Here is a 22,968-nt window from a genome sequence, read left to right as displayed (position 1 = left end):
TGGTGTTACACGTGGGTAGAGTGGTGTTCCACGTGGGTAGAGTGGTGTTACACGTGGGTAGAGTGGTGTTCCACGTGGGTAGAATGGTGTTATACGTGGGAAGCGGGGTTCTTGGTTGTAGTATCATGCTTCTTGGGGGATGTAGGAAAATTCTCCTGGTTCAGTACCCGGTCCTGCCTTCTGTCGACCACCTCCTGGAGCAGCACCAGCCAGGTCCTCCTTCAGGACCCTAAGGCCAACCTTCCTGCGGCTTTTCCTCTCATCACAACCAACGATCAATACAATCTGACAATAATAAATCTCAGTGACTGTTCGGCTTAAAATAAGAGCCCAAGGTCATAATATTTATGTACATCTTGAATAAGGTCTCCATATTACGCAATGAACATAAACTAGCAAATATTCCGAAATAATGATAACTTCAATCCCCACCAGAGTCCTTCACATGATTTTTTTTTTTTTGAGAATTTGATTGTGTTCCAATGGAAAACGGACTAAAAAAAGGGATATAGATAAATATCCTTGACAGAAATAACATTCAACAAAGAAATAAATTTGAAAAAAAAAAAACTCCAGATTAAGAAAGAATAAAAGAAAACTACTACACGATACGTTTTTTTTTTTATGAAAACTTAGTTTGGTTAGGCTAGCGGATGTTTAACTAAGCGAGTCACCATATGGTAAACGACATGCGTCATGAGACGCTTTCCTGTTTCCTAACATTCCCAAAAGTTTTACCCCACGTGGGAATCAAACCAATCCTTTTGGTTGTGAGAAGAGCGTTCTATATATGAGCTAAGGTCACCTATTTGTGCACGAGTGGGACATTTGCCAAGTAGCGTCAATGAAGAGAATACATTGGGTAGCCTTCAAAATAGGTTAGTCAGATATAAGAGTGGCACTGGCTGGGAGTGTGGCACCTGCCCGGCAGGTTCTTGTGTGTGGGTGAGGATTATATGATTGGCAGCGTGTAGCATCTGCCCGGTAGGTTCTTAGTGTTTGGGAGGATTATATGATTGGTAGTGTGTAGCACCTGCCTAACAGGTTCTTGTCTGGGTGAGGGCTCATGTGACAGGTAATGAGGGGAGCACCTACCTGGTAGGATCTTGTGTGAGGGCTCATATACGAGGGAGAGCGGAGCTCACAGACGTAGTCGGTTATAAAACATAGCGACAGTTATGACGAGGGTAAAGAGGGGAAGGCACGAAGAAAATAGGATGAAAGGAGAGTGAGAAATGGAGAAGAGTGAAGGAAGGTAAAGGGGTGAAGAGAGCAGGGGAATATGAAGGTAAAATGAAAGGGAAGGGGGAGAGGAAACGAGAGAGAGGGAGAGCGGAAGTGAGACTGGAGAAAGACGGTAGAGAAAGAAAGAAGACAGTATGAAAAGGATAGTAGAGTGAGAAAGGGAGACAGAGACGAGAAAGAAATGATGAGCCAGGGAGGAAGTGAGGGTAGTGGGTGAGGGGAATGAGGATAATTAAGAGTTTAGGCAAATCATTTTTGGCAAATATAATATATATATATATATATATATATATATATATATATATATATATATATATATATATATATATATATATATATATATATATATATATATATATATATATATATACACGTTAAATATTACACGCAAGTCTTATAAAATTGAGTACAAAGGGTGTGCAAGTGATGCAGTTGCTTGTGGTTCAGTTGTGGTAAAGTCACTGAACCGCCACCGAGCGCAGCGGACTGCTACATTTATTGAGCTGTTGTGCCTGGAAGCGGCCCAATATTCCTTAAGGGTGTAGTTTGAGGTAGTCAACTCACCTCACGAGCTGTTCAACAGAACAATATTATCACACTGAAGCGCTAAACCTGTAGTCGTGGAGGGGGGAAACGTTAGGTAATTATGGTTTGATCCGAAGACTAGGAGGGTAACTTTAATTTACTGGATCAAGATCACTTCACCAGCACCGTCTCCTCCCTTGAAGGGTGTCCAGTAGAGGAAAGTTTGCAGAGGATGAAGAGTGAGGAACTGAAACAGGGGACACAAGCAGCAAGGTCCGATTCCTTGGACATTACACTTGGGTTTGCCAAGGGCGGTGGTTGAATTCAAGCTCTTGATCCCACATCTCAACTAGTGATTTTGCATGTATGTTGGTAAAATAAGAGACATGACCTCTGATGCATGAGTGACCTTGTTTGTATTGATCCAGCAACCTCTCGGGAGGGAATCTCTGGTCACCCACCCACCGCCTTTACCTGCGTATACAGCAGCTCAGTCATGCTCAGTTCAACCCAAATAAACTTTTATCTGGTAAGGCACGTAGTCATGCCGGTAGATGGAGTTTCCAACCCCGGATTTAGGTTTTCAAACTAGAAAAGCGACAGCTGCAGATAGGAGGGATTATTATCTACAATTATGACAACGTTAGTCATCTCTGGGAAGAAGTTGTACATATTCATTCAGCCCTTGATACGCTAAAAGCAATGATGTTTTCTTTATACCCACATGCATCCAACTACCCGCATATTCTTGGGTAAGTGGTATCGTAAACCCGCATGTATTCAACAACCCGCATAAACATTGCTACATATTTCATAGGTCACCAATAATGTATTCCAGCCACCATTAGCCAGTAGTTACAGCCTGAATGTTAAACACTTCACTAAGGAATGAACACACTGGCAGTATGACCCTCAAGGGTGCCTGCCACGAGACAGCTGATACCTGCCGGCAGTGAGATTGTTTGCGGCTCGATAACTGCCACCCATATGTAGAATATATAATGAGTCACTCACGAGATAGCCATTAGAAGTTAATAATATAAAATACTGAAAAGATAAAAGGATGAAAAAATATTCTCCGTGGCAGTAAGTGAAAATATTCAGAGGAAGCTGTGACAAGTACACGATAATAGATGAGCATTGTAGGAATTGTACTGACCCATGATAGGCAGGTCCAACTCAAAGCATAAAACATGAGAACTGTAAAAATCTTAAAACAGGACCTCCACTCATGTATATGCAATAGCCACAAACTTGACCACTCTTGCAGCCTATCCAGGTCTCTCTGTCCTCTGCCTCTGCCTCTGCACTCTACCATTATCAAGCTTTTCATTAGCTTCGACAAACATCAATACGTATGACAGATTTTTTTTTTTTTTTTTTTTTTTTGGGGGGGGGGGGGGAGAAATCTCAAGAGGCTTCCTGCATGTAGTCCAGAATTGCCCGTATGACATTTTCCGCCCAAAAAACATGTATGACCAAGAGAAATCTGATCAAACTAAAATAATAACAAATAGATTTAGAAGAAACACATCTTGTGGAAGAAGAGAGAAATTTCACTGATTCGCCGGGAGGTCGCTCCCAACACAGGTCTTTTCCAGATGATAATCCGTCCACACATTTATAGTGATAATAAAAATAATGAATCACCCTGCGAACCAATATATTAAAATTAAGAGGATAAAAAGGGATAATAAAATAAACGAGAATATAAAAACAAGTTCGTAACTGAATTCCGGCCAATATAAAAGATTTCTTCAATGTATATAGAACAAAGTTAGCGCAAAGGGCATAAACACTTAAAACTAACCCTGAACATTTTACTGATAAATATGTTTAATAATACTCAATTATTTCTTTTAATACGAATCTTTCCACTCAGCAGTGTGTTAAGCAAACACTGAACAGCATATTCACGTGAGATATCACAGGGGCAAACAGTATATAGTGAAGCTATGTGAAAAAAAATATTGATTATATCATCACTAGGACAAATAAATATCTGAGAGGTTGATTGGGCGAGTCAATTTCGAGGACATGATGACGAGTGAAATAAATCTGTCACCTGATTGGTTTAGGCCTATTTCTACTACACCTCACCCCCCCCCACCCCCATACTTCTTATCAAAAGCATCTGCTCCAATCTGGATCAGTTTGAAGTCTCTGCTTGTAATAAACGGTCAGTCTCACCAGCGAGTCCTAATATACACTAGCAGTATTTTTTTGGCAAGTAAAAAACAACTGAACAAAGTGATTCGTGGTGATTAGAGACTTGAAAATGAATGTAATGTTTCGTGATCTAAACGCATAAAAAGGAAATACTAGATACTCGGCCGCATTAGTGAGAGAAAAAAGAATTTGTACATAGTTGATAATCCTGTTATCTGGCAATGTTGCAATTTTTTTTATCCAGAAGTTACTGGTTCTGACCTACCACACATCTGCAACTGTTGCCTTGCAGTGACATGCAATATTTGTGCCCTAGTGGTCTTTCAGACAGACCGGGCAGCGGGGGCGTCGACCCTCGAAGCTCTCTCCAAGTATACTCCAGGTAAGGAACCTGGAAATGACAGGCATTAAGGCTTGATGTGAGGGAAGGAGAAGGAACCTCCAAATTCTAAGATCAAGAACCCTTCAGCAGCATCAAATTTAAGCAGACGTATCCTCAATAAATGTCTTAATTTATTCAAATGTCTCATTTATTCATTCGTATAACTCTAGCAGGTTCGTTCCTCATCAGTAGGTGCTCCACCAACCCCCAAATATTTAGTACAGCTTAACCCGTAAACGGTCCAAGCAGATCTACGTACACATGTGTAGTGCTACAAAAGTAGATCTAAGTTTTTTTTACATATTTTCAAATATAACAAAAAAAAGTAGAGCAAAGTTTTTTTTACACATTTTCAAATGTAGAAAAACAAAAAGATCTACTTTTTTTTACATACTTTCAAATGTTGAAAAAACGTATATATACGTTTGGACCGTTTACGGGTTAAATATTAGTGATATTGACCCGTAATTCAATACCTCAAGTTTGTTCCCCTTCTTGTATGTTAGTAATGTTCAGATACTGAATAATTCGTTGTTCGGGTGCATGACACATTTCAGACAAAATATCTTCAAACTGGCTCATAGTAATTTTATTAGATCCTGTATACTGCATCCACACTACAGTTATAAAATTGCAATTTATCAACACCCCTCCTTCAGAGTGCAGGCATTGTACTTTCTACCTCCGGGACTCAAGTCCGGCCTGCCGGGTTCCCTGAATGAATCCCTTCTTAAATACATGTATTACCTTGCTCACACTCCAACAGCACGTCAAGTCATAAAAAATATTTGTTTCCACTTGCTCCTAACGCGCTTGCTTGCTGTAAGTCCAAGTCCCTTGCACACAAACCCCCCTTTACCCTGTCCATCTAACCTTTCCTAGGCCGATCCCTACCCTGCCTTCCTTCCATTACAGATTTATATACTCTCCAAGTCATTCTACTTCGTTCCACCCTCTCTAAATGTCCGAACCACCTTCACAACCCCTCCTCAGCCCTCTGGATAATACCCCGCACCTCCTCCTAATTTCCAAACTACGGATTCTCTGAATTATATTCACACAGCAAATTGCCCTCAGACACGACATCTCCATTGCCTCCAGTGGAGGTGTTGTTAGAGGCAAATGTTTATGGAGGGAGGAGTGTTGCGAGTCACTATGTAAACCATGTCGGAGAGAGTACATGTGTGTGCATTAGGGAGGGACCAACTGTTATCTGGGTACACACACTGGCCAGATAGGAAGAAGGCACTAAATTTGCACTCTGGAAAGGCGTAGAATTAGGGGTAGTTATGACTGTAGTGTACAAATGGAAAACACGAATAACCAATGAAGATGTAACCACCTGAAAATATCTAAATACAGGCTTCAATCTATTAAAGTTGGAAATATTTAGGGAAGTACTGGGTTAACAGTTGTAAACAAATGGGTACGGTTGGATGTGAAATGAACATGCCTAGCATGGGCCAGTACTACAGTTTACAGTACTCCACCATTCTAATGTTCTTAAGAACTATCTGGAGGACGACGAGGCTTTAACTGTCATCGTTGCCACCCATTCCGTTGCTAATCAGGCCTACATTTTTAATACAACTGACTGGCCGGACGACTTGTACATAATTGCCTTGCTAAACAAATGACATACCAGTGTTTATAAAGTCTATTACAGCTGAACGTTTGCACTGACTCAATTTGCAAAACACACTTTACTAGACTGCCTTAGAAAACAGAACACGTACTTTGTGCATGTATTGCCTATAAAATCACCAGTAAACTGCAAACTCGATAAACGCATAGGCAGATATATACTGTATCAGCAAAATGTGCATTGGAATAAACTGGCACTGAAGGGGAGACTCTGGGTAGTTTAAAAAAAAAAGGGTTAGTATGAAAGGTTGGGCGTGAAAGGCCTGTTTAATAGACAAAATGTTAATATAGCGCTCCTCTTATTTCTTCATAACTCTATCTTAACAATAAGTGTTAGCTCGACATCCATGTTAAACTATAAACATAGGAATCTCTCAACTACTACTATGGTCATCGTACACAAGCGCTTGACCGGATGTTAGTGGTGATATGTTGGTATATACTGGCTCTGACTTATTGATCCAAATAATATACTCTTCACGCCCCTTTTGTTCAACCTCAATGTCCATGTATGGATGAACAAATAGGGAGTTGGGTTATTCTCCAAATCATCGTGTCTGCAAAGAACAGTAGTATGTCAGGCTACGAAAATCTCATTGGCGTTTTTAATATAATTTTATTTTTTTAATTGTATTGGAAAAATTGTACGAGTCATTTGTCAGTAGCCCGTAAATGTAACTAACTGTTGCACGAAAAAATATGTAAAAGGAAGACCGTCTGGTTGCAGTTTCTTGAAGATGTGAGAAACGTAATCTTAAGTATTCCTACAGTATAGAAGCTAAGACGTTGTGTAGTTTTAAAAATAGGTTAAATACATGAGTGGGTGTGAGTTGAACCTGACTAGCTTGTGCTAGTAGGTCAGATGTGCTCCTTCTTAAAGTGAATGTAACCTGACCTGACTAGGTTAAGGCATTGGCTCAAGCCGGTGGGAGAATTGGACCTGCCTCGCATGGGCCAGTAGGCCTGCTGCAGTGTTCTTTCTTTCTTTCTTATGTTCTGCGCTCTCTCTCCACGAACCTCGTAGTTTTGAGATAAAACTATCATGATCACTCTTATTATCGATGCTGACGACTATACAATCTCTTCCCTTCTCAAACACACCAATAACTCATACCAATAATGTCGTATATTTAACCACACATAAACAACTTAAAATGAGCGCGACACGTCTGGCTGCTGAATGTCTTGCCAAATATGCTCATCGTTCAAATTAGGGTGTACACAACACGTGGTGAGAGGCTGAAACATTACGAACCTCCCGGGAGAGTATGTCAGTCCCTTCCAGTTTCGTATTTGCTGAACTTTTCCCAGACCAGTTATACAACTAGTTTAAATCTCTGGGTCAATGCCCCCTCCACTGAACCAACCAAAGACTCTGACCTCAAACTTGAAATATTAATTACATCCCTTGTATACATAACACTTGAGAAGGTAAAGGTGTCTCAGTTGTCAGAGAATAAACGTTTATCTGGAATTCGTTACACTATTTGCTCCGTTGGTAATTCACTTCCAACACTGGTAACCTGCTACCGTCTCAGAAATTCCATCCCTTTATTTAATATTTGTAATAATTCACTTCTAGGTCTCTTGATATATTTTTCTCTTGCCCTCCGGTCAGTAATATTGACATACATGAATGGGTCTAGTTATGATGTAATATGTCAGACGGGATAGTAGGCCTAGTGCAGGGGCTTCTGTTCTATTTTGATATTTGAATGCTAAGGTGGCATTTTTCTAAGTGATTTCGCTAGTCCCCAATCATATTTTACTTAAGCTATAATTTTCAGGTTATACCAAGTTGTTTATTTATCCATGCTGTAGCTTTTAAAAACATTAAGTCAATTCAAACCCACAAACTAGTTTTCAAAATGCCAATCACTTATCAAAACATCTGCTCACTTTATTACATTTCTGATCACTTAAATATCCGATTTGATGGGGGTTTGTATCCACACATGTAAACTACCAAGCGTTGCAGCATCATTCCCCGTGAACACGTGGAGACGAGAGGCATACGCATGATGCATTAGTTGCTGTGAAGTAATCCCAGGGCCATACGTGCTTCACCAATGATAAGGTCACACAACCCATACTCACAACTGACTGTGCAGTGGTTGCTGCTCTACTGGTGGTGGTGGTGGTGGGCAGGTACTCAGCCCCCACCACACAGCCGCCTGCTACCCTGCCCCTTCTCTATTGGGTGCTGCTCCGTCTGCCTAGGCACCCCTGTGGTCCCTTAGCCACACCCTCCCTCATTCACCACTGGCTATCCTGAGACAGCAATTCCCAAGAGATAATAAATCGAACTATGATGGAAGGAAATCCTTGAAGCTCCCAAGGCTGATGAACTCTGGTTGGAATGCTTAACGATATTTCTCATTGACCTCAATGGAGTCTCCCACCTCAGACTGATGGCTTTCAACACCTAGCATAAGCCCCACTGTGGAATTAACATACACTGTAGAATAGGGTAGCAACACACTGCTGATGTATTTGCTTTTTTTTTTTTGAAGTTCGTACAGACAATCCATGTTCTCAACATTTTTTCTCCTCACTGCCTCCATACATTCTTGTCTTCCCAATGAAATTAATAATATGTCACTATTTCACCTTAATGAGTCATCCTAAGGTTAAATCTACATAATGTACTTTTTACGTGTCCATACAATGTTCCCTCAAGACCACTGTAACTGTTTTGTATGTTACATGCGCAAAGCCCAAATAAACACTTCATTTGCATCTCCTAACCAACCATCGCACGTGATGCATTAATCCAAGTTATCGCGAACAAGCGAAACAAGATGCAAAATAACCTACTCATTTCTGCAACATTGGAAGCTCCTGATGTGTTGATTGCAACACGGAAGGCCTCTACACCTCACCATCTGCGCCATACTAGCCCGTACCTGTAGGTTACCTGAGGGTGCTTCCGGAGGTCACCGCCCCAGCGGCCTGGTCCCAGAAAAAGCCTCATAGTTGCCAGCCTGATCGATCAGGCTGTTGATGCCAGTCACCTGCAGCCCAATGTATGCACCACAGCTGTTGACATAAAACCATTGTCCAAAAACAGGCAGGCGAGACGTACGGCCAAGTCTGCTTACAGCTGCTGCCCATTTAACCCACAGTAAAAATGTACCTGGGAGTTGGTCAATTGTTATTATTGTATTTGGGTAAAGAGCAAGAACCGTAGGGATCACACAGCACTCGGGGACAAGGAGACTGTCGTGAATTGCTTTCAGGAGAGATCTAATGGACCCTAAACAAAGTTTTCCAGTGGGCAACGGTAAACAATATAATGTTCAATGAGGACAAATTCCAACTACTCCGTTATGGAAAACTGGAGGAGATAATAACTAGAACAGAGTATACTACTGACTCCGGCCATACAATAGAGCGGAAAAATAATGTAAGGGACCTGGGAGTAGTAATGTCTGAGGATCTCACTTTCAAGGATCACAACAGTGCCACGATCGCACGTGCAAAGAAAATGATAGGATGGATAATGAGAACTTTCAAAACGAGAGATGCCAAGCCCATGATGATCCTTTTCAAATCACTTGTTCTCTCTAGGCTGGAATACTGCTGTACATTAACATCTCCATACAAAGCAGGTGAAATCGCAGATCTAGAGAGTGTACAGAGATCCTTTACTGCACGTATAAGTTCTGTCAAGCACCTTAACTACTGGGAACGCTTGAAAGCACTTGACTTGTACTCGTTGGAACGCAGGAGGGAGAGATATATCATAATCTACACTTGGAAAATCTTGGAAGGAATGGTCCCAAATCTGCACACAGAAATCACTCCCTACGAAAGTAAAAGACTGGGCAGGCGATGCAAAATGCCGCCAATAAAAAGTAGGGGCGCCATTGGTACACTAAGAGAAAACACCATAAGTGTCCGGGGCCCAAAACTGTTCAACAGCCTCCCATCAAGCATTAGGGGAATTGCCAATAAACCCCTGGCTGCCTTCAAGAGAGAGCTGGACAGATACCTAAAGTCAGTGCCGGATCAGCCGGGCTGTGGCTCGTACGTCGGACTGCGTGCGGCCAGCAGTAACAGCCTAGTTGATCAGGCCCTGATCCATCGGGAGGCCTGGTCGTGGACCGGGCCCCGGGGGCGTTGATCCCCGGAATAACCTCCAGGTAACCTCCAGGTAACCCTCCGGAGATAATCTGAAGAAAACTTGTCTTCTTTTTATTACGGATTAATTATACACCTTAATATATTACCAATAATAAAGTACAGTGTCCACTGTATGTTATTTATTTTTCTTCTCTAAAGTTTAGAGGTTAAGGAACAAAACGGAAATCTGTATTTACGTATTTTAAAAACATATCTAATGCCACTGCATTTTCCACAAGCATAAATGTCAACTTACGGCGCCTCAAACACCTATATGTAACCGAACTACTTCCCTTGCTAGGACTCAATTACCGTTAACTGGAATGAAAGGCCCATCCGCAACGAGGAAAACAAAAAATGGCACAAAAAGAAGAGTACAAGACAAGAGAAGGGCACAAAACAGGAGGTCACAGAAAAGAATGGTAGAAACGAAAATATGAGAATATGTTAATGCATTGCAAAACTGTAGGCAGAAAGGCTCATAACCTTGTTAAGCTCAAGTTCACGAGAGGCCAGTCATTCAACATTATGTCGTGAGCGTTTCCACTGTAATGTGAAAACGCATTTTGAACCAAAACTAACATCGTAACCTATCCTAGCCTTGCTAAAATCTGCGTAACAGAAAATACCTTACACTGCCTAACGTATATTACGGTTGTGCACATCAATATTTCACAGTTTCCCTCAGCGAGGGCAAATCTTCATGACTGTCGTTCAGTTTTCTGCACTGCAACCTTCAGATGGATCCTGACCTTTCCAGCCTGCATCAGGTGACCTCCTATAATAGCAAAATCTACACACACGTAACGACCGTGCAATTACAACTGTGGAACACACCCTCTGCTAAGATACAATGGCCAGTAATTGGGATACAAAATCCATCCATACTTGGAGGGATAAAGAGTAGGTCTCCCTACTTCACCTCTTAATTTTTACCTTTTATCAGGTAGTTTAAGGTTCTAGTCTACCCGAAATGCTCCGCATAACAAGGGGCTTTCCAAATATGAAGGATGTATTAATCCCGTACTTTTCATAACCACCTATGTACCCCACACTCTTTAATATTTATCATAACACATTTTACAACACTTTTTTGCCTAATCAATGCGAATTACGCTCCTCATTAACCATCAACATGACCATCACACAATTTCATTAACCAACACTTCTAACCTTGGTCAAAAGTTTTGACTTGTCACACCAACGATGCTGACTTCTCACTGGTAGTCCTGACCTCTCGCTGCCACTGCTAACCTTTCTCACGGGATAAATGTTGTTGGCCTAGTACGATACCAGTCTTGATGACTGAAAACATCTTTTGTCACACCAGCATAGTTGACACTGAACACCAGTGTCGACCTTTAACATCGGCATTACTGACCTTTCACGACATGTTGACCTTGCACGACAGACAAAATTACGAAAAGCTAAGATTTCATACATTCGTGAACGTGACGAATTATGAAAACATGACATCGTGTCCCTCTTGGGCAACCTGTCCTCCAATTAGGGCAGTTTCACAAGAATTGCTGTGCGTGCATTTCTGCATGAATGAACTTTCAATGAATGAAGAATCCCGAAGAGGTAACAAAGTTTAGGCAAAACTAAGCCTTGACAGATATTTGTTATAATAGGCTAAGTTAGAATTTGTCGGGTTAACGTTTATTAACCTATATTTCCATATAACCCAATAATACCGAAATTAAAGATAAAAAAAGTGGCTTACATCTGGCATAGCTGGGCGTATATTTCGTACATACCCAGGACTCCCATACCCAGGACTCAAGTCCGGCAGGCCGGACTTGAGTCCTGGAGATGGGAAGTACAGTGCCTGCACTCTGAAGGAGGGGTGTTAATGTTGCAGTTTAAAAACTGTAGTGTAAAGCACCCTTCTGGCAAGACAGTGATGGAGTGAATGATGGTGAAAGTTTTTCTTTTTCGGGCCACCCTGCCTTGGGAATCGGCCACTGTGATAATAAAAAAAAAAAAAAAACTTTTCACCTGCTCAGACAGGAATTAACTGTTAATGTTACGAATGAAAAAAAGGTTGGAAATGTTAAGACAAACACGGAAAAAGGGCAGTCAGGGAAGAGTTGCGAGGGTTAAGTCGGGTGAATACTACCAGGCTCACACCCGCATGACGCCTATTGTATATAGTTTCATGCCTGACATTTTAAACTTTGCCCGAAAGCAGCATTAACCATGTGATTTCCCTGCGTCACAGCATCTAGGAAGTGTTAGCAAGTGTTTAAATTCTGGACAACACAGTCGGCAATGACCCTGACAAAAACATTACACAAGCCCTTTACATGGCAGCCCATTCTAAGTGGCTACAAGGTGAACTGTAGCAACACAATGGATAACAATTACAACAGCAACACACTGAATGATATCCTAGTCATTTACCTTAAAGCAATTACAACTAAAGATCATTTTGGTTAGAAATATTGAACCCTACCTACTTGAGGGATCCGATTGGGCAAAGAGAGCACCGCCCATATCCAAATTCAAGCTGAATCTACATACTATTCCAAAATATTTGACTCCCAGACACGTTTAGGACCTTTCCGACGTAAAACGTGAAATAGGACTCGGATGAGTTAAAAGATTTTTTGTTATTAGTAACCCAGAGTGTTTGTAATCCAGATAATAAGAACACTGTCATCAGATTATCTGGGTTATAACCGTTGGGGTCATTTATTTCTCTCCCCTAGGACGCAACCCACAAGTCAGCTAACACCGAGGTACTTTATGGCATTTTGAGACGTTTCGTCAACCAAGGAATTTTATCGCTTCTGGCGAACAAACTTCTCAATAAAATGCCATATACTGAATATTCTATCTTAAGGTACTTGTTGGAATATTCTACCATTAATAATATACACCCGGGTACCTACTTACTATTAAGTGAATCAGGCCCTGATCCATCGGGAGGCCTGGTCGTGGACCGGGCCGCGGGGGCGTTGATCCCCGGAATAACCTCCAGGTAACCTCCAGGTAACAGGCGTAAAGAAATGTCCGACATTGCCATTCGTCCGGGGACCGAACCCTGGTCACTCAGTGTGCGAGCTGAGGTCACTACCAAGTGAGCCACGAGCACCCGTAGGGTTAGTGTTGGGAAGGACTGGGGTGAAGCGAGGATGGGGGGGTACTGGGAAGGAATGGGGTGAGGCGAGGGTGGTGGAGGGTTTTGGGAAGGTATGGGGGCGGGGTGGGTGTTAGTGTGGAATGAGGTGAAGGCGTGTTGGGCAAGTATAGAGACTGACGCTGAGCTTCTCTTAGTTTCCTGCATTTTGTGCCAACGTACAACGTCTATGATGTTGCGGTTTTTTTTTAGTGTAAAAATATGTCTGCAAACACAGTCGGAAGAATGTTTGCTTATAGCATTTCAATGATGACGTACAACACCTGAGTATCATCATGACGAGACATTTCGCCTGTGCAGCAAACTTTCTTGAATCTCGTGCAGAGGAGACTTTTATACTGGGGACAGCGGAAGAAGAGTGGTAATTTTACGGTGTTCAATCTCTTAGCCTTGACATGTCTTATTTATCAACGTGTTGGTATTGTATACCACAAATGTAATGATATAGAAATTTTTTTGAGCAATATATATTAAATGGGTAATCAATGACTCACTTGAAACCTTGTAAATGTTGAAAAAAAAAACACTATAATACTAGAGCACAACTAACAAAAGAAATACTGTAAGCAAGCTGCTTCATTTACGTAAAAAATAATAAGTGGATATTCAGCCATATTAGTACTTGAGACTTAAGCAGATGCCTCAAGAGAAAAAAAAAAAGATAAGACAAGGATGAATAAAGACTAACACAGTAAACTCACTGAATTGTACAAGACTTAGATATTAACGTTACCCTTACATAGACATGTAAATAAATCGGCAATATGTTTAACACCATTATCTCAGTGTAGTTATTTTTATATTTCCATATATACAGCCAATCTAAAAATAACAAGTAATGCACTACTATATATTCATAAAGCAAACCATTAATATATTAAATAACAATTTGCCAAATGTATCTTATTAATTATTAAAGATTCACCGGTATTCTCCCGGCCCAGGCCTTTTCCAAGTGGTGGCCCGGCCTTGGCTCCCTCTTTAGGAAGTGTCTGAGACTTAAGTCTCCCATGGGAGGTGGTACAAGTACCCCCTCATCTTTGGGACCAACTGTCCCCAGGCCTAGCCACAAGCTAGGCCTCTCTGGTCTGCCATCCCCGCCCCAAGGGAGCAAATGGGAATGACAGTCTTATGAGCTAAAGGCTCGGGCTCAGGCACCTACCCTACCCTAGAAGAGTTAGGCATGGTGTCGATCAAAATGTATCTTCGCTTATGATAACTTAAGTGTGCTTCGACGTCCCTCAAAATCAAATTTATGACATAATTATGTGACTTATTTCCACACAAACTAACCAACAGCATACTGCATTCACACAGCACACGTAAAATTAGTTCAGCCTCACCCTAACAAAAATATTGCAGTCCTACATAATTCATTCTATCCTTTAATAAACTACACATAAATTAGAAACTTTCCTTGCTACAAAGAGTATTCAACAAATCTCTGAGAATATTAACTTCTCACAGACATACACATGTTACGAATAGAGAAGATAAGGGTGCTTTCTGTCAACAGTTTTAGAGGTCAGGTACCTGAAAATAGAAGCAGCAGCACTTGGCACTACTCGCGTGAATCAGTTCATAATTGATGTCCCCTTCGTTCCTCTAAGCCAAATGAGTTACTGTAATCTAACGTTAATAGTAAAATAAGATTAAACTAAAAGATACAGAGGACTATGTAACCTAAAAAAGGATAATAGTTACAATTTTTTCAGGGATCGAACCGAAGGGCAAGAAATTATATACAGGGCTGGAAAAGCAGCTGACTTCTAAATTATTGCCCCCCCCCCTCCCCACTGCTCGATCCCCTTAAATCTATTAAAAATATAGAGGGCAGTTTAATATCCTTAAGTAGAATGCAGCCCAACCATCTGCTCCAGTTGGCCACTATGATATATATTCCGATTATATATATATATATATATATATATATATATATATATATATATATATATATATATATATATGCTGCATTCGTAGCCAAAAGCAATGAAGCATTGATTTTTGTTTAATACCTCAGTTCCGAGTTCCACAACAGACTACCGACGTAAGAGGATTCGTGAAGTTCGAGTCGCATTGAAGAGCAGCACGTTGTAGCTGTATACTTTTTGCATAAGAAACTCAGCAGCACACTATTCGTCTACTCTGTTTCACAGGGTTGGATTCACCAAAACATACTTGAACAGGCACTTGCAAGATGTGACTTTACCATAAATCGCTTTCCCATAAATATGTGAACATACAGTATAACGTAATAATAGAATCGTTGATATATATAACATAATCAGACTAAGAGTTAAGCCCGGAAGGGTCATACTGGAATAGTGGGAACCCCTTACAAATTTAACTTTAGTTCTTCCTTCCCTCACCCATACAAAAACAACAATGTGACTGATGTTTACCATACATAAAACATTAAGCTGGTAACGGGGTACACGTGCATTTTCAACTTAAGGTATATCCGCCAAAACAAGTACATACTCTAAGAGCCTAATATCTATTTGGTTTGTAATATTCTTAACGTTAGTGTATTGAGATTTTGTATGTAACGTCACGGGTTACTTGTCGAGCTTATTGAGCGTGAAGTCGCTTTGACAACCAGGTAGGTTACACGTACCACACACGTACGTGAGGTTTCTCTCGCTTATGAAGCCTCTTACGATAGATGTTACTTGTGCTATTGGATGTAGTAATCGTTAAATCTAACAATAATAATTATTTGATGGCGAAGGGGTCTTGAAAAAAGGATCTGGAGTTACCCTCCCTTTCCTGGGGTCAAATCTGATTAACTCCCATGCCCCACGCGCTGTAAAACCCCCATGGGTTAAGAACTTCCCCATTAATAATAATAATTTAATACTACAGCCGTCTGTATAGTGAACACTAATTTTTAGATATTTCAATTATTGCTAGTGATTATGCTGCTATGCATTTAAAGCATCAGTTAGTTATAAGTGAAGCTTAAACGTGGGTGACGTATAGGGACTCAAACATTTACATATGTTGGCAAATGTATGGAAAATTATTTACAGGATATAACGGTAGACATCAGACATGATAAATAGTTAACATTATGAGATAAGAGCGGAGCACCAACAAGTGTTGAAGAACAAGAGACGTATACGAGCGAACCTTTCATCAAACAAGTCTCATGTACAAGCGGTTTTAATAAGTACTTAATAAAGCCTCTTGCTGATGAGTCTTGTTCAATAAAATGTTTGCTGTTTTATTTCTACCAGCCCCGGTATCTACGACTGTACCAGACTTATTAACTAGTACCAAAGGGCATACTATTGTTTATCAATGCTTATGCAGGCTTTCACATCCTTTCAGAAGTAGAGAGAGATAGCGCTACCACGTAATGATATAAATCATGTGTATCGAATAACATGTCACAAGGTTAGAAGAATCAAGTCCAATATTTGGCGTATAAAAGCCACGTAGAAGCAAAGAAAGAAGCCTTGTCGGTAAAGATTACTATGTTCACATCTCGGGACAGAGACAACTCAGGATGCAGACGGGGACACCACTCAGAATTTATTTTAATAAAAATGGTCCCAGAAATGTCACTGGAAATTTAAAATTGGTCCATTTATACTGACGGGAATTATATGAACGTGTGACTGATATTTACTGTGGTAAACTACTTATATACGGGAACACTAACCCAACGAATAAAATTATTATTATAATCAAAAAAGAAGCGCTAAGCCACAAGGGCTATACAGCCCAACGAATAAAAAATAAATTGTTCATAGTTTAAAAAAAAAATGCTGAAACAGGATTACTGTTCTATGTTGTGCAAGCAAAGTGAACTGCAGATACGTGGCATTATTGTCTATATGATTTGCAAGGCCACGAAAGATAACAAAAGCAAGGGCATACGGTCAAGGTTACCACTGGTTAAACTGTTATTATAAGCTGCTGGTTAAAAATAATATTGAGCAAATAATGAAACAATTACATTTGTTGGCTATAATGACGATGGTGTTGGTTATATTGTTATAATGTTCTCTACACATGTGCTGTTATGTATGATAATCTATATAACTGTATTTGTGTATACCTGAATAAACATACTAACAAAGAACTAGCAGTAACTGTCCAAGAAACAAAAGGTAGCACAAATAAAGATAAATAAAGATTTGTAATGATTTGTGGTAGTGACATTACAATCGCGGACATTTGTGTATTAATATTACTAACGGTGACACAGGTGTAGCCTGGTATAGCAAGGTAGTGGCAGAGTAAGAAGCTAGACAGATTAAGGAAGTAGAGCATAACATTAGCCAGATAAGACAGGAGACGTGCGGGTCGTTGGCACCACGTGTGATGGAGTCAGGAACGCAGTTATCCGGACGAGTGGCTGCAAAAAAATACAGCCTCCACCATCACTCATCAGGCATCTCGCCAAATCATCACTATTTACTGAATAATGATTTCACCCCGAGGGGCATGGCGTGGGTTCAGCCACTGAATACAGAAAATTCCGCCGAGGGTTGCGTATGTGTTCAGTTTATCAACTTTGGTTCCCGGAAAACAGCTGATCGTGCGGCAGACCGGGACTCAGAATATCTAGGAAGTGGTGCTTGCTAGCTTCAGTACTGCCTAACATGCTTTCTAGCAGCTCTTGTAAGCTTTGAAGCCTACTTCTAGCAACAATCCTCCCCCTAGACTTTACAACTGTGCCTTTAAACGTATAATAAATCCCAATGTAACTGGCGTCACTTCTCGTCTCGTCGGGCATTAACGCAGCTCTTCGCCTCAGTAACGCGGCAACTAGCGAACTGACTCATCCCAAACGGCAGCCAGGGATCAAGGACGAGGTAGTGTGTCACCTGCTGGTCATGTCATGCTTGCACTGACCTCAGGTGGGCTGTAAAATCTGAATGCCCCGCGATCAACTTACCTTGAGTGCCGTGTGCAACGTTGGGATCCAATATGGCGGTGTGTGTGGGGGCGTGCGCACTCCTGGCTCACCCCTCTCACCCTGTATCCCAGCCTCCTGATAACACCCTGATAACTTATCACCCTTAATATATCACTCTTTGAGTAGTGATTTACCTTTTATCATAGGCTTTTCTTAATTAACAATTGTATCGGTTTTTATATGCGAATATTAAGCTGGGTTCTGCTGGCAAGAGGCAATGAAGGAAAATGCGAGCGGAGGAGTGGGAGTAAAGGGGATTAAGGAGCATTGTAAGTGGTGTTGAAGGCTATGAGTGGGTTCCAGTCACCTTCCAGACACCATGACACTTTCACCTTCCTGACGTCTATGATCATCTGGAAAGTATAAACCTATAGTGTGTGTTGTAAACATGGAGAGGAGGAGACAGGGGAACGGCACTACCTTAGATGGCTATTCTGAGGCTGCAAATATCGTGGATTCTGATGGAATTCTTGATGACAAGCTCTTGGAATCCGTAGCCCCAAGAATTTCACTCATAGATGATGTGATGGTTGAAGATGTGAAGCAAACGTTCTGTACTCGGTGTAGGACCATCTCTACCAGCTTCTTGTCCACCTCCTATGTGACCAGTGACACCATTAGTATTGGTAGCAACGGCAGGTGTAACTCAGGGGACTCTAATACCAGGTTTTATGTGGGAGATCCAGAGTCAATCCAGCGTGATGCACAAAGTGACAGTGATGATGTACCTCTTCTTCGTGTGAGTTGCCCTACGGGTTTAGCACTTTCCCCTTGATTATAATAATAATAAATTCGTGTGAGTTGTGCAGTTTCTATTTTATTTTTTTATTATTCCTCACCTAAATGTTAATTTCTATTTAAAAAAGGAAAAAGAGTAGAGCCTAAGATGTAAAATTAAAATTGACCCAAAAAATAATACGGAATATCATAGAGTAGATTAGGATATATGCACAATTTGAGAGTTAATATTGTAATAGGTATTTAGTAATCAACTATGCTTCTCCCCTCAAGGAAGGTTCCTTGATGTTGGTGAGGGGCTCTTGATTTAGGGAAATGGATCTGTGCTCCAGTTCCCGAATTAAGCCTGAATGTCTTCCACATCCCCCCCCCAGGTGCTGTATAATCCTCCGGGTTTAGCGCTTCCCCCTTGATTATAACAATAATGCGCTTCAGTGACCATACTAGTTGTACTACCCTTTAAGAGGCTTGCCTTGATGCCAGTCATAGGATCTTGTTCTGAGGAATTTGAGTTTAAGAGCTGCTGCTTCTTATGACACTCACTCTGTTCCAAATTGTTTTTAACCAATCTACTCGTTCTGTGACACTTTTTCGTTTAGTACTTCATTATGAGTGTAATAATAATAATACATAACTTATCTCTAAAACAAGAAATTTGTCTTATCTTCATTGGTGTGTAAATTTTTTTTATTACTTATCTGGAATTAATGACAGCTGTATGGAAATTCCATGGTCCGTTGTGCGGTATTTTTTAGATAGCCATTAATGTTTATTTAACAGTATTTCAGGCAGTAATACCTACTGCAATCTTTGCATAGTATTCTGTACTCATTGTATATTGAGAGCATATGAGTTACATTGCTTTTGTAATATAAATTAAACTACTGTAGAGTTTAATAAACATTCAATATAATAGTCCTCTATATAATGTACTTCAAATACAGAATGAAATCCACTGGGTCAGTTGATTTGGAAACGAAGTCAGTTCATTACAGAATTGGCTGTTAGTGTTACTGTTACGACAAAATAATCTTTTCTTTATTCATCAATGTTGCCTTTACCAGCCACCAGATTCCTCATATTACTTCATTAAATTGAGATTTATTTCTTAAATGTATTTAGAAACTTTTGTTTGTATATTGCAAAACTGTATGACTTGCATTTTCTCTGCATATAGACTCAGATGCTTTATCCATAGTAAAATATAACAGTTAGCTATCCCGTGGCTCAGTTGGCAATGCACTCGCCTCACACACTGAGTGTCTGTGGGTCTGTGGGTATGGGTGGAAACATTGTTGTTGCTGTGGTTTATAGGGCCACAGACAGCATACACCATATTGAGCTCGGTCTTCCAGTGCTTGGAAAAGGAACCTTGACCAAAGTGGAAGTATGTTTGACTAATAACTGCATATTATGGTGGAAACGTTGGACATGTTTCCTTACACCTGCTGTCCCTGTTCACCTAGCAGTTAGTAGGTACCAGGGTGTTAGTCTACTGGTGTGGGCCACATCCTGGGGGACAAGATTAAAGGACCCCAGTGGAAATAAGACACAGTCCTCATTGATACATACTTCCTTGGGTTATCCTGGGTAGCTAGCCTTTCCCCTGGGTTAAAAATCCAAACAAAATCTTCTCTTATCTTAATTGTTCTTGGATAATTTCAGAATACTGTAATTTTTTAAAAATTTGTCAAATTATCGTAATAATGCATTTTTCAAGATTAATTATAATTCTAACGCAATCTGTAATTTTCTGCCATCTATTTCATTTTTATTCCATGAAATTTGAATGCACAGTATTTTTAGAAAAAAATATTTTCAGGCAATATACTCCTGAAACATATTTCCTTCTAATTTCCAGTATGGTTCACAGTTCTCATGAGTGCCATGGTTAATGTGCTGCAATGAGGGAGAGATGTAGAAGAAGTCATAAAAGTTTAGCCAGATGTTTAACCACTAGATGTATCTGACAGGTAGAATTCTTGTTGAGTGCAAAGTATTGCAACTGTTAAATTCATTGTATAGAGCCAGGAAGTTAAAACTGGATTGCATTGCATTCTCATTACACTTCAGCAGATTTATCAGTATTGTGGAAGTTTTTATTTTTTCCTTTAAAATTTTGCTTATGCATCTACAAAGGATTTGCTGTACATGAACATGATGGTGAGGTAGTTTAGAAATTTGAAGAGAATGGAGCGGGATAGAATGACTAGGAGAGTGTACAAATGTGGTTGAGGGAAGGAGGGTTAAGGGTTGTCCTTGGAATGGTTGGAGGGAAGGAGTAAGGAGTTTTTCAGTGCTAGAGCTTGAGCATCCTGTAGATTTGTGTGAGGGTGAGATCATAGTGAGTGGAGACAAGTGGTTAATAGAGCTTTACATGCTGTTGGAGTTTGAACAAGGTAACATTTATAAAGGTACTTAAAAAGTTAACCAGACTCAATTCAGGGTGGTGCATGCATTCTAAAGGAGGGATGGGAATGTTACTGTTCGGAGGTTTATTTGAATTGTGACTTCTATGTGCTTCTGGCAAGACAGCTATTGAATGAATGGTGGTGAATGTTTTCCTTTTTATGGATCCTCCTATGTTTGTGGAAGGTGGGGGACAAAAAAAAATTAAAACTCCAAATATGGGTCAGAAATATACAGTTTTTGTGTAACTCTGTGTGGTGTTGGATGTATAGCATGTGATATATGGGTATACTTAAAGGTGTTACTGTGCACAAACAGTCTTGCTTCATGTATCGAAACACTGCTGTAGACTTTGTAGGTGCTAGCTAATTATTTACAGCAAAATACTATACCAAATTCATGGGCTAGTAAGCCATAGCTAGATCTTACTACACTTTTCCCTACCTCTTCCCTTCTGAGCACTACACTAATTTTTCATTGTAAGTAGTGCACAGTATTAACACCCAAAGTAATGGAATTTACTTGTATAGATTACTGAATTGATTATGCAGGTTTGCATTCTTTTCTCATTAATATTTTTGTATCCTTACAGGATGGAGATGAAGCTGAAGGAGGGCATCGACGTCCACCATCTTCAAGCATTAGCTCCGACCATTGTCATACTCCACGATTTAGTTCCCGAGCATCGAGGCAAGCCATGATCAAGCTCTTTGTGGCATGTGGCCTCACAACACTCTTTATGGTATGATTTGCATATCTGTATTTGTCTTGGGAATTTAATCTTGGTAGTAGATTAGTGGCTAGCAGCCATCCAAGAAGGTATTACTGCCTATCATATAAGTGTAAAAAGGAATCCTGTTAAATGTTTAGCACTCTTGTCAGGATTGCTGGTGTTTCCTTTGTGTCTCATGAACATATAAGTTGAAATGTGAATCTTACAAATTTCTTACATTCAGTATCTACTTCTGTTTTGCTGTTTAGTTCTTATTCTTGCAGTGTTAACTTTACAGTTTAGAAGGCCTGGTCTGGAACTGGGCCATGATGTTGACAATTCTTGGAACTTTTAGAAGATGTATTAACATGTAACATATACATATTTAGTTACACATTTTGTTACATAGTATTAGATATATTTAGATATATATTTATATATACAGTGGTCCCTCATTTATCATCGTTAATCCATTCCTGGAAGTGCGACGATTATCGAAATAGACGATTTTCGAATCTAATTTTCCCCATAAGAAATAATGTAAATACAATTAATCCATTCTGACACCCAGAAGTATTAAAAACAAAAATTTTTTTACATGAAATATAGATGTAGTACATAAACAATACAGTGGGACATGATGAATGAAACATTAACAGCATAACACTTACCTTTATTGGCAATTCTTCTTAGTGTATGGAAGACTGGAGGAGGAGAGAGATTGGATTAGTTACTGTTTGGAAGGGGAATCCCCTTCCATCAACATATCAGGTACCAAGTGCTTTTCTGGGGTTACTTCTCTTCTCTGTTTCTTAATGCTACTAGGACCAGCTTGAGAGTCACTGGAGTCCTGTCTCACAAAAAAAGTGTCCAGAGAGCTCTGTTTCTGGTGTCTCCTAAAAACTTCCCAAAAATGGGCCAAGACTCTGTCACTGTATAAGTTG

At 40.2% G+C, this 22,968-nt stretch overlaps 2 protein-coding genes across 5 annotated transcripts in view; one reads left to right on the top strand and one right to left on the bottom strand.

Annotated features, from left to right (window-relative positions):
• LOC128706226 (zinc transporter foi) overlaps positions 1 to 18,265 on the bottom strand; it is a 100,437-nt gene extending 82,172 nt beyond the window's left edge. Inside the window, exon 1 of one of the 2 annotated variants that reach the window (XM_070084767.1) lies at positions 18,145 to 18,265. The gene's annotated coding sequence lies outside the window, so the exon portion shown is untranslated. Of the gene's footprint in view, positions 1 to 8,062; positions 8,472 to 18,144 lie in introns of those variants that run through there. The other variant, XM_070084768.1, reaches the window with a different exon arrangement.
• Positions 1 to 22,968, top strand: part of LOC128696181 (proton-coupled zinc antiporter SLC30A2) — a 69,146-nt gene that overhangs the window by 20,766 nt on the left and 25,412 nt on the right. For 2 of the 3 annotated variants that reach the window (XM_070084770.1, XM_070084769.1), the window contains exon 3: positions 21,905 to 22,054. In XM_070084770.1, the coding sequence (XP_069940871.1) occupies positions 21,905 to 22,054 (150 nt within the window). Of the gene's footprint in view, positions 1 to 18,071; positions 18,905 to 21,904; positions 22,055 to 22,968 lie in introns of those variants that run through there. The other variant, XM_053787325.2, reaches the window with a different exon arrangement.

This window comes from Cherax quadricarinatus, chromosome 14 (genome assembly GCF_038502225.1).
Source record: "Cherax quadricarinatus isolate ZL_2023a chromosome 14, ASM3850222v1, whole genome shotgun sequence".
Lineage (NCBI taxonomy): Eukaryota > Metazoa > Arthropoda > Malacostraca > Decapoda > Parastacidae > Cherax > Cherax quadricarinatus.
This window is presented reverse-complemented; position numbering and strand designations above follow the sequence as displayed.